At 44.5% G+C, this 12754-nt stretch overlaps 1 protein-coding gene across 1 annotated transcript in view; it reads left to right on the top strand.

The window, feature by feature from the left end:
• PPM1L (protein phosphatase, Mg2+/Mn2+ dependent 1L) overlaps nt 1-10193 on the top strand; it is a 373638-nt gene extending 363445 nt beyond the window's left edge. The window contains exons 3-4 of the mRNA XM_066241403.1: nt 3591-3752; nt 7177-10193. Coding sequence (XP_066097500.1) covers nt 3591-3752; nt 7177-7523 — 509 coding nt within the window. The 3' untranslated portion in view covers nt 7524-10193. The remainder of the gene's footprint in view (nt 1-3590; nt 3753-7176) is intronic.
• Nucleotides 10194-12754: the final 2561 nt, after the last annotated feature.

Genomic DNA, 12754 nt, shown 5'->3' with positions numbered 1-12754 from the left:
TGTATTTTCATTATTTCTATTGTCTTGCTATTTTAACTAATTCTATAAGGTCAATCTTTGTACATGAAGTTCTCTTTACATCTCTGTTTCTATCCTTAGGATAAAATTCGAAAATTGGCATTATTGAGTCAAAGAGTGTATTTGTTCTGTTTTTCATTTTAAAAGTGAAATATCTTTTAAAATCCCCTTAAAAAGTAGCTTTTTCAGCTTGACCAGGTAGTGGTGCAGTGGGTAGGGCATTGGAAAGGGACTCCAAGGACCCAGGTTCAAAACCCCAAGGTCGTTGGCTTGAGCGCAGACTCATCTGGCTTGATGTGGGTTCACCAGCTTGATCACGGGGTTACTGGCTTGAGCATGGGATCATAGACATGACCCTATAGTCACTGTCTTGAGCTCAAAGTCACTGGCTTGAGCAAGGGGTCACTTGGTCTGCATATGAGAAAGCAATCAATGAACAACTGAGGAGCTGCAATGAAAAGTTGATGCTTCTCATCTCTCTCCCTTCCTGTCTGTCTGTCCCTATCTGTCCCTCTCTCTGACAAAAACAAAAACAAAAAAACTCTGTTCTTCATTCATTTTTATTCTACAGATTCTATTTTTTACCTTTTTCTTTGTGCCAGGAACCATATTAGGCTCTATGAATTCTATACCCTATTATGTTTCAAGAGAGAGTTAAGATCTCACTTCCTCCCCTTCGTCCTCCCTTTAGTTCTCCCCACCTCTTACCACCTCCCCCAAACGGAACCCCCTCTCTACCCACTGCCGTCCACATAACCAGGCTCTCACAGTGCCCTCGTAGCATTTACCATGCTGAATTCTAAGTGTCTGGTTTTATTTCACCATCAGGTAGTAAATGCTTTGGTGTTAAGGACTATATTTTGCTCATTTTGATTGGTCCAACACTGCATCTAGTAATTTGCATGCAGTAAGCACTGAATAAGGAAACAAAGAACATAAAATGATTTCACACACACACACACACACATGCTTATGCTTATAGCCAATCTTATAATTAGGTACAGAAAATAAAAGTATGAGAGAAAAAGAAGAAAAGAGGGCCATTTACATGAAGTAATGTGGTTAATTTTCTCTATTGTTTATGTATGGGATCTCACTTTTTGCTATGTGTCCAGATGGAGGTGAAGTCAGGATTTTATCAGATCTTTGGGGCAGCAGCCTTCCAGGAGACATAGCTTTCAAGTCAATTTTGTAGTCCCATCTATACCAAAGTAAACTCAAGAGTTAATAATTATTGGATCAAATTCATCCAAAACCTGATTTGACTTTATTTATTTACCCTAAATAATTGTACAACCTTTACTTTAATTCTTTAAATGGGGAATATAAATGATTGTGTTCTGTTTCAATGGAAAATATCATCTGGGAATAATTTAGTGTACATAACTGTAGAATCTGCCAGTGGCCTGATTCACAAGAGCAACTTAACTTTGGTTATCAAACATTGTTGATTGTTACTGTAGCATTTTTTAAATTAAGTTACATAATTTCTAGGCCAGGGTGAAATTTAAGATATATAATGTACAATAGTTGTGATAGCTATCTATCCATCCATACACATTATACAGCTACAAAATAAACATGCAGAAATGTAACAATTTACCTCTATAGAACTGACTATAACCTAGATTTGAGTTTGTATTATCTGATACTAACACCTTATTTATTCACTTCCAAGCATATTCCATAATTCCCTTTTTATTCTCAGGTTCTTACATTTAAATACTGAGTTTATGTTTTCATCCCCCTTTTCCCCAGGGGTGATCTCAGTGTTGGGATTTTATTACTGTTCTAGCATCTGCTGGGATGACCTAGGGACTTCAGGACTTGTGGCTGGATGGCCCACTCCTCCCAACTCTGAAAGCCCTGGCAGTGGCCATTCCTCCCTCAGGGGAAGCCCAGCAGTTCTCAGCTGTTTTCTCTGATCCACATTAGGCTTTCTAAGTGAGCTTCTCCTTCAGCCATGGCCTCTTCATACTGGCACAGAGGCACAGGATTTCTTGGGCTATGCCCTGGAAAGCAGGTCTAGGACTTCTGAGCTTTGAGCTCCACATAATTCTTAGAGATCTACACATCAAGGACTGCCTCTTGTTTTTCTTTTTCTCCCCTTTGTCACCACCACCCTCCTGCCCAGCCAGTCTTTGCAGTCAGGTAGGCCAGAAGAGAGGAGTAAAGGGCAGGAAAACTCATTCTTTGCTCCATCTTCATTTGCTTGTGATTTAGAGCAGAACCTGGACTAAAAAGATTTTCCCTTGAGGATATTGTCTCTTTGTGAGTTTCCACAAGTCACTTTGAGCTAGACAAGCCTCATTCTCTTTGCACTTCAGCCATAGCAATCCTAATCTTCCCTGGGACAGTGAGTGCCTCCGACTGACCGAAGGGGGTGGTCATGCCCACAGCCGTGGGGCAGCAACTTCATTAATATCCCCAAGTGTCACTCTTCAACACATATATGTAACAAGTTTATAGGTATATAATAATTCAAGTAAAGATAACTTAATAACCTCAAAGGCCAGGTTTGTTTTTAATTGAAACCACAGGGGTCAGAGTTGATTGTACGCCAAGAGAAAGAGTGATTCTGTTAAGCACTAGATGAATCAGGCTGTAGCTTTCATTTCCATACTTTCCTCTTTTCTCTTTCTGCCTTTAATTAAAAAGCAAACTCAATTTTAGAAATTCTTATTATACCCAACTGTCATAGATTTATAGAGAGACAGAGACACTACTTATACTTTGCTGGAAGCCTGAAGAAAAATGAGCTATCTCACCACAGAATTAGCAAATAACATGAAGACATTGTCCAACTCTTACTTGCTTTTATCCATTCTCATTCAAAAGAGAAGGGTTTGAAGAGAGCTGTCTTCTTGTGTCTTGGGCTCCAGGCAGGTGGGTCCTCAGTCCTGCTTCCCTCTGACTGACCACCCCAAACCCATCTCCTGTCTACTGAGGCCTCATTTCTGCCATCGTGGTTGGTTTTTCTGCTTCTACCTTTATGTTCTGCTCCCTGGAGCTGACCTATTTCTTACCACCAGTGTCAGACTGTATAGGCGAGTTTGTATAGACAGCTCCTTTATGGCTGTAAATGGCTTAGTAGGATCTGGCTGCTGGCATCTGCCATTTTTACTGGATGTTTCAGGCTGTCCAGCTGAGGAATTTGCACCCCCCCCCCAAAGTTCCCCACTTTCAAATAGAACTTCACAGAAACTCAGCACCAGTGAGAAGCAGAAAATATGTACCGATCGTCTGAAACACCAAACTAATTTTAATTCTCTCCCAATTCTTTTAAATGTGATATGTGTTTAAATTAAGAGTAGCACAAACAAAAATGTTTGGGGAAAATGATAATGTTATCCTAGCCTATTTCAGTGCCACTCTAATATGGTTAAGAAAATTGACTGTCAGGTTTGATCAGTGTTGTTGAAGTGAACAGCCGTCATTCCTGGAGTGGCTGGAGTCACATTCTCACCCAGCAGGAGCAGTTTTACTAACTGAAGAATGCGGTAACCCTGCGAAGCAGTCTAACCTCCAATTATTGCTGACCTCTGACATGGCCTCTCTCTTCTGTTTTTCAGGTACCACATGTTTGATTGCTCTACTATCAGATAAAGACCTCACTGTGGCCAACGTGGGTGACTCCCGTGGAGTCCTATGTGACAAGGATGGGAATGCCATTCCTTTGTCTCATGATCACAAGCCTTACCAACTGAAGGAAAGAAAGAGGATAAAGAGAGCTGGTGAGCTTGTGAATGCCTGCGAGCACTGTCTGGTGTCTCTTGGGTGGACAGGGGCCTTGTTGGGATAGATGTTCAGGTGTTCACTGATAGCTGAGCCTAGACTTTGCAACATTGCCTATCAAATAAGTGGCCACTGAATTTGCCCTTTTTCGTGGCTAAAGATTTCAAAAGAGCCAAAAAAAATCCTTTACTAGTTGAAAGGCTAATGAGATCGTTGGGCCCCTGCTTGCTATATCCTGCTCCCCAGCCACCGTGCCACCATACTAACCATTCCTCAAATGAACTGTTTCCGATACCTCTGTGCTTTTGCCAATGACATCCCAGCTGTCTGTGGATAACAAGGATCTGTTCTATAAGACTCAGGTTAAGGTGTCTGTCCTTTTGGAAGCCTTCCCTGTCACACTGTGCCACAGGCACCCCTCCCAACCCCAGGCTGGGTTAGGAGCCTCTTCTCTCTTTCTCCAGAGCCCTATATGGACCTCTTGGGTCACCTTTTATAATACATGGCTCTCTGATCTTCTCTGATCTGTCTCACCTTCTCAACTGTGATGAGTTCTTTAAGGCAAGAACTTGGTCTGTTTGTTTCTGTTTTCCCAGCACGTCTCTCAGAACCTGGCATAAGTAAATATTTTGGGGGTGGAAATCCCTTTTTTATTTTATTTTTTCCCAACAGTTAAGGACTGGAGATATAAACTTACATTCTGGAGTTGGGATGGGGTAGGGAATGTAGTAGACAGACAATAACAAATAAGAAAATAGCATAAGTAAATTATCTAGAGTATTACACAGTGGGTATATTACCAGGTGACAACTGTTGAGAGACTCAGAGCAGGTGAGGGAATAGGGTGTGTTGGGGTGGGCAGTGTCAGCTTCATGAAGGTAACACTGGGACAGATACTTAAAGACAGATTATCAATTGATGTTTATATTTTAATGATTTGATTTGGGGGGTGGTTCTTTTCTGCCTATGAATGGGAGGCATCCTTTTCTCTCTAGACTGAGTGTGTATGCTCTGTGTGGTAAGCCTGCTGCTGGCCCCTGCCCCCACTGCTGTGGAGGAGCGCATGTGCCCTGGGTCTCTGACCAGGATGGCCCCTGCTGTCTATGGCACTCTTCTCTACAGGTCAGCTTCTACCCAAAACCTAATCAACATTTGAGTTTTTGAGTAAGAAGCTGTACTGTTGAATCAAAACATGTTGAATGTTATTACACCTCTGCTTTAGTGACTGCTTGAGTCCACAGTGACCCTGAACTTAAGCTATAGTTAGCTACTGATGTAGGCTAACTCGCATGGCAACGAGGTATACGTAACACCTGGAAGTGTCATCTTAGCATCTATCACTCTCTTCTGAAATGTCCCTTTCATTTTGTCCTCCCTCTTTCTTTGAGCCACATCCATCACCCTCACCCCACCTGGCGAGGATTCTTTGTAGAAGCAAACTTGGACACCATCTCAGAGGAGCTTAATCTAACCTGTTATGTTCAGGGGGGTCTTTCATAGTAGGGCTGAATGGATGATGATTGGTTTTATTATCTTTATGTGTATTTTCTCTGACCTCAGCCTTTTTTTTTTTCAGGACATTTATCCCCCTCACACACACACACACACACACTTTTCTGTAGCAATTTTTGCAACCAGTCTGGGAAAAATATATACATGTTGGTCTTTCTGTGCCATTTCTGATGCTGTTTCCAACAACAGTATACCAATGGCCATCATGTGATCACTCTGTGCTGCAAGCCAAGCCTAGCAATTTGCACATACTCTTTCCTTACCTTGTGAGGTCGATAACATTATCCTTACTTTACAACCAAGAAAATAGAGCCTCCCAGAGGCTTGTGTACACAAGGATATATAGCTACTGAATGGGGTCAGAATTGAGACCAGGACTGTCTGACTCCATCCAGGGCTTGCCCTTGCCTGTTAGAACACACTTCCTGGAATGTTCTCCTGCACCCTACCTGTAGAAGTCCTACCCTGTTGCTTACAGCCCAGTTTTAATGCTCACGCCTCCCTGACATCACAGGTGGAAACCATCCCTCCCCCCTCATCTGCGTGCAGCATTTGCAGGTGCTGCTATCTGCTTCAAGAACACTGCCTGTGCTTGGGGCTGTTACTACGTGTGGGGTTTCTTTCCTGCCAGACTGTCTGCTTCTTTAGAGAAAGGTCTGGATCTTATAGAACTTTATAGCCTCCAGATTACCTTGCGTGGAGTAGATACTGAATATATACCAGACAAATAATATGTGAGTGAACAAAATTCTAAGTACTTTAAAGAAAAATAATAATACATAATATTGAGCGCATTTTCTATTCAGGCACTGTGCTACATGATTTATATGGAATAAATCCTTTATTTCTCACATCTCAATGGAATGGGTACTATTATTGTACCCATTTTGCAGCCAAGGAAACTGAGGATCAGAGAGATAGTTTCTCATCCAAAGTCACACATATCTACAAGTGACAGAGCCAGGGACTCATATCCAAGCAGTCTGACCTAGGAGCTGAGCCTTGAAGCACTGTGCTAAAATTCTCAGTTTTTTAAATCCTGACCCTATTTGGGTACTGTTTTGAGATCTATATAAGCACACCTACGAGCAGTTTCAAGCTGAATGATGGATCCCAGATGTTGTCCCTGGTTCCCGTCCATCTGCCTTTTTTCACTCTCCTCGGATCCTCACCATAGTGCTCCCTACGGTCAATCACTGAGCAGTCAAGGTGGTATTAAAACCAATGCCTTCATCCATATGTATCTCCTACCCTCAGTATTCTTCTTGATGTTTTTTTGAAATCTTTTAAGATAACAAGTACGAAGGCCTGAGGGTCCACTGGTAGAATGTCAGCCCTCAAGGCAGGCGGCAGGGCTGCTGTTCCTTCCTGGCGGCACCAGGGTAGGTGAGGGGAGCACGTGAGATATGTCACATGCAATGGTCGGCCTTTTTTTTTTTTTTTTTTTTTTTTTTTTTTGCATTTTTCTGAAGCTGGAAACAGGGAGAGACAGTCAGACAGACTCCCGCATGCGCCCGACCGGGATCCACCCGGCACGCCCACCAGGGGGTGACGCTCTGCCCCCCAGGGGGCGATGCTCTGCCCATCCTGGGCGTCGCCATGTTGCGACCAGAGCCACTCTAGCGCCTGGGGCAGAGGCCACAGAGCCATCCCCAGCGCCCGGGCCATCTTTGCTCCAATGGAGCCTTGGCTGCGGGAGGGGAAGAGAGAGACAGAGAGGAAGGCGCGGCGGAGGGGTGGAGAAGCAAATGGGCGCTTCTCCTGTGTGCCCTGGCCGGGAATCGAACCCGGGTCCTCCGCACGCTAGGCCGACGCTCTACCGCTGAGCCAACCGGCCAGGGCGGTCGGCCTTTTATACACACACCTAGACTGTACTAGGTGGTCAGGCTAATGAGCTCATTCTTTTTCCAGGTGGTTTCATCAGTTTCAATGGCTCCTGGAGGGTCCAGGGAATCCTGGCGATGTCTCGATCCCTGGGGGATTATCCACTGAAAAATCTCAATGTGGTCATCCCAGACCCAGATATCCTGACCTTTGACCTGGACAAGCTCCAGCCTGAGTTCATGATTTTGGCATCAGATGGCCTCTGGGATGCTTTCAGCAATGAAGAAGCTGTTCGATTCATCAAGGAACGCTTGGATGAACCTCACTTTGGAGCTAAGAGTATAGTTTTACAATCCTTTTACAGAGGTTGCCCGGACAATATAACAGTCATGGTGGTGAAGTTCAGGAATAGCAGCAAAACAGAAGAGCAGTGAACCTTCAGGGTCTCAGCTGCCTTAGACTAAAGGACTTTTAACACACTGGTCTCTTTTACTGTAATGAAAGATGTGGACGTTGCAGTTAGGATTCCCCACCCTAGATGTGCGGCCCCCTCCCTGGCAGTCTTAGGTCTGTATTAAGAGATGGGGAACAGAGGGTGCTCTTAGCTGATGCAGTTGAGAGGCTGGAAAATGGTTTCTTCATGTTTCCCAATTCTTTCACCCAATGTTCACAGTGTATAAATATTTAGTTATAGGCTCACATGTATGGTGTGAATGGCACCTGTGCCATATAGCCTCCCTTTTAAGATTCTTTTCAGGATCTCATCCAGGACCCTCCAGGCATCAGAATTTGAGTCATCTCTTTGGAGCAGTGAGCAGGCAGCCCACCTGCAGCTGTGGGAGACAGGCCACAGCGTCCCCTGTGAGTCAGGGTGGCCGTGCCCTTTGCTGAGGGCAGAGTTGCCCTGAGAATGTGTTGTCCTCCTGAGCCCAGGCTTTCAACTCGGCAGCCACCCAGACACAGATCTGGGGCAGTTAGCTGCTCCGTGGCTGCTCCTGGAGACCGAGGAAGCGGGCAGGCCGAGGCAGCCTGCACAGCAGAAATAACCTTTCCCCTCGCTCCCTTTATTAGTTAAGTAGACTTTATGTACCACCTGACCAGTCTTTGTGCATTTATCCTAATTGTCCATGACCTTAACCTTTTTCTTATACCTTCCCTTACTGTGAGGCAGCTGTTAAACCTCACAACCAGACACCACGATGTTTTATTACATTACCATGGAACCTAGTAGAGGAAGTAAAAAACAAAACCAATCACAGTGTCATACTTCCTTCCATCGTGAGCGGCTGGGAGAACTGCAGTGCTCCCTGGGGAAGTCGGGTGTTTGCCTCGGGGGAAGAAGCTGGTGAGGTTACCACACTAAACTGAGCTCCAGCTGCCAGTTTTCATGCTTTTTTTTTTCTCTCCTATCCTAGTAGCTTCAAGTGTCTCTCAAGGAGCGTTCTGAGAAGCAGCAGCTGAGAACTGCATGCGTGTTCCTTGAAGCACAGTACAGGGGTCCCAACCAGTTCTGGTATCCAGTGGTAAACTGCTGGGACCAGCTTCTCCTTAACCATGAAAGAAGCAGCCTTGAACATTTGGTCACAAATCACTGTCCACAGCGGGTGGCTTTTCCCAGGCCAGCCATTCAGTGACAACAAAGCCGGTTGGGAATTCAAGCTCAAACCTGTGTTCTGAAGCCGCCCAGAGTTATTTTGGGACCAGGCTGGCTGCTCTCCATTTCCTATCACCAAAGTCACGTTTCCAGTCTCAGTATTTTATGTTATTTGATAGAAAATGCTCAGTTATCCTACTTGCCTGACGGCGGGGCTCAAACAGCCAAACAGGATTTTCATCAGGTTCCCACCCTCTGTGTCTGAAATGCCAGAGGGTCCACCCAGTCCTGCTCTTCCCGGGTCAGCATTTGTCGGCAGCTTCTTGCAGGCCCCGTTTCCTGGCCCTGCCAGCCCTCAGCGCCCCCCACCCCCCACCTTTCTGCAGCTACGGAGCTTTTCTAAAGCAGGCTCCAGAGCAGGGGCGGGACCTTTTTGGCTGAGAGAGCCATGAACGCCACATATTTTAAAATGTAATTCCGTGAGAGCCATACATCGACCCGTGTACATTACACATTATCCAATAAAAATTTGGTGTTGTCCCAGAGGACAGCTGTGATTGGCTCTAGCCACCCGCAACCATGAACATGAGCGGTAGGAAATGGATTGTAATACATAAGAATGTTTTATATTTTTAACGTTACTGTTTTTTTTTATTAAAGATTTGTCTTTGAGCCAGATGCAGCCATCAAAAGAGCCACACCTGGCTCGTGAACCATAGGCTCCCGACCCCTGCTCCAGAGAGAATTCTAATGATGAAAAGGTTTCCCTGTGGCTACCAAGGACTGCCATCTGTCTTGATTCCTCCGAGCACTTACCTTTCTTCAATTACAGTGTGAATTAGTAATGGTTTCCCAAGAGATTTGCTTACTTTTGTAACCTGTAACATTAGAATTCCAATATTAGAATTAGAACCTTGATTTCTTTTTTTAGCTACAGAATGTTTTTTTTTAAGCCATGGATAATACAGAATATCTACCACCATTTTAGATTGAGCTGTTTGCCTATTCAGAGACAGTGAACATTTGGATGTGTGTATTTGGGGTCAGGAGGGGAATGTGGGAAACATTCTGATTGTGGTCAGTGATGGGAGATCAGACTTGGTGGCCTGAGTTTGCCTGGAGATTGAGGACCTTCTGACTCTGAAGAGTTACCAGAGCCCACCATCTAACTCAAGTTCAGGAATGAGCAATTTCATTTTACAGTAAATAGTCAGTTTTCCTTTTTTATTTTTAACTTAACCCCAAAATTCATAATCACAAGGAAAAGCCATTTTGAATGTCTTGATCATTGTTATTGTCTAAAACAGGGGTCTCAAACTCGTGGCCTGCGGGCCGCATGCGGCCCGCCAAACAATTTTGTGCGGCCCGCAGACTAATCCACGAAGTACAAAATATTTTGGTTTTTGTTTTTTTGTGTGTATTTTTCTGAAGCTGGAAACGGGGAGAGACAGTCAGACAGACTCCCGCATGCGCCACCTGGCACGCCCACCAGGGGCGATGCTCTGCCCACCAGGGGGCGATGCTCTGCCCCTTTGGGGCGTCGCTCTGCCGCGACCAGAGCCACTCCAGCGCCTGGGGCAGAAGCCAAGGAGCCATCCCCAGCACCCGGGCCATCTTTGCTCCAATGGAGCCTCGGCTGCGGGAGGAGAAGAGAGAGACAGAGAGGAAGGAGGGGGGCGGGGTGGAGAAGCAAATGGGCGCTTCTCCTATGTGCCCTGGCCAGGAATCGAACCCGGGGTCGCCCGCATGCCAGGCCGACGCTCTACCACTGAGCCAACCGGCCAGGGCCTCAAAATATTTTGGATAAAATTAAGTAAGCCTGTGGATTAGTCTGCGGGCCGCACAAAATTGTTCGGTGGGCCGCATGCGGCCTGCAGGCCACGAGTTTGAGACCCCTGGTCTAAAATGAAAATACTATTGTTTGGTGAAAATGAAAAAGAAAAGCTACTAAATTAGTGTTTATTTGCCCATTTTCATAGATGGTGCCGAGTGTGAGCGTGCATGACTTTCCCTCTCAACTGAGGTTCACTGGCGCCTTCTAAATTTCTTTGGGGTGGGGAGAGGTGATAAATATGTCCATTATCTTATTAATGGTGATAGTGGATGTACTTCACAGATACACACACACACACACACAAAAAAAAAAAAACTTTGGAGAATTAATTCATTTCTAACTTTTTAACCAAGTAGCATGTATATTTCATATTCCCTTTTTGCCACCTCTTTTCCTCTCATTTTGAGTTGTAGCTTTTTAAAAGAGACATTCTAGGCAAAATAGTAGCAGTTTGATGAGTATCTGTCTTCAATCCTAGTATTTTGCTCCCTTCCTTTGATCTAGGGCTCTATCTCCCTGACCCTCCTCCAGCTATTGAGGGGTCTACAGACATCAGCCTTGGTGTGCCCTGTAGCTCAGGCTGCTCCCATTTTCTAGGGACAGGGAAAGTTAAATCTAGCCAATAGGGAAATTGGTTTGAGAAGTTTGCATGTGAAGCTTCCCTAAACAGCACTGCCAAAGCTGTGGCTTGTCCCCAAGGCTGTGCACACCCCCAGGCCCGAGTTCGCCTTGCCAATAGCCCCCACAGTGCCAAATTTGGGACGTTTTAGAAATGAAACTAAGAACAAATGACCACATGCCTCTGATCCCCCAGCAAGATGCCAAGCTCAGGGCCTCAATAACACACTGGTCCTCTGCTTCTCCACTAGCAGGTCTCAAAATGGGGTGGGATGTGTGGGGGAAGGTCAGAAGGCAGGGAACATTTTTAAAAATTTCACTGCATTTGCATTTCTCTAATCAATAAACAATACTGACATAGAACATTCCAGAGCTAGTTCCCAAGACCTGCATTTATTTCATGTGACCAAATAACCCAAAGCACTTCACTCTGAAGTTTATATGCTAATAACATACATGTACATGTTATTGGTTACAAGAGGCCACATTCTATGCCTGCCTTAGCTTGAGGGTATTAGCCTCTTAAATCTTGCCCATAATCTCTTGTAATAAGAATATTACAGAGAGTGTTTTGTAGCATAAAGGAACATATGCAGCCTGGATAATTTAAAACAGGCCTTATTTCATACAACTTTAACAATTTCAACCCACGTACATTTTGTGCAAACAGGATTGTGTGAGAATGATAACATCATCATGTCAATCCTATCTAAGTTAATTTTAGGAAGTTGATTACACTATTGAATTGGATCCCCGGAATATCTGGCAAAACATGCAGGTTCACACTGGCAGCGATTGCTTGTTTCTCTGCCAGGCATACCTTCATTTTCTTGATTTTTTTTCAAGAGTAGTTGCCAGATCAAAGTCTCTTGCAATTGTGTCAACACAGAAGGTTTAAAAAGGGCAACATTTCATTGTACATTTGAAAGTATAGGAATATATACTCTGAAAAAACCATTATTTTTCAATGATTTCAGAATTTTATTTTTCTCCTTTTGACCTAACATTAGACTAGTCTTCCCTTAATATTCCCCTGAAATTGGCTTAGTTCGTTACACCACCATTCCTGACATGACCTAGAGACTACACTGGGGCCTGCTTGCCGCCTCTAGATAAAAATCATTGATACTTAGATTTTTGAGCTGGTCAGCTGTAAACAACAGGAATAACAGAATCTCAGTGTTACCCAAACTGAGTTCCACAGAGCACAAATTCCAAAGATACTCTACCAAATATAGGGTCCAGGGTCAAAAGAGCTTGGAAAGCATACTGTCTTAGCAAGTCAGTATGTACTGTCTTAGCAAACCTTAGCGAAGGTTCTGAGATGCCCTGCGGGAGGAGGAGACACACCGCAGACGGAACCTCACTGTTTTCCAGACTAATCTGACCACAGACACTGTTTATGAGGAGCACCTAATAACACTCCAAGGAGCTCGCGTTCTATTGGGCCCATTTTGGGAAACTGATATTTAGAATGTTTTCTCATCCACTAAGACTTTCAAGTTGCAGTACAATTTGCAGCTTAGGAGCCCTTGTCCTTTCACATAAGAGGTTAACTGTTTAATGAAAGCAGTATTGAGAAATATATATATATTCTATATGCCCATCGGCAGCCTCAC

The sequence above is a fragment of the Saccopteryx bilineata genome, chromosome 8 (assembly GCF_036850765.1).
Source record: "Saccopteryx bilineata isolate mSacBil1 chromosome 8, mSacBil1_pri_phased_curated, whole genome shotgun sequence".
NCBI classification, from domain to species: Eukaryota; Metazoa; Chordata; class Mammalia; order Chiroptera; family Emballonuridae; genus Saccopteryx; species Saccopteryx bilineata.
The sequence above is the reverse complement of the archived record's forward strand: the minus strand, read 5'-3'. Positions and strand labels throughout refer to the sequence as shown.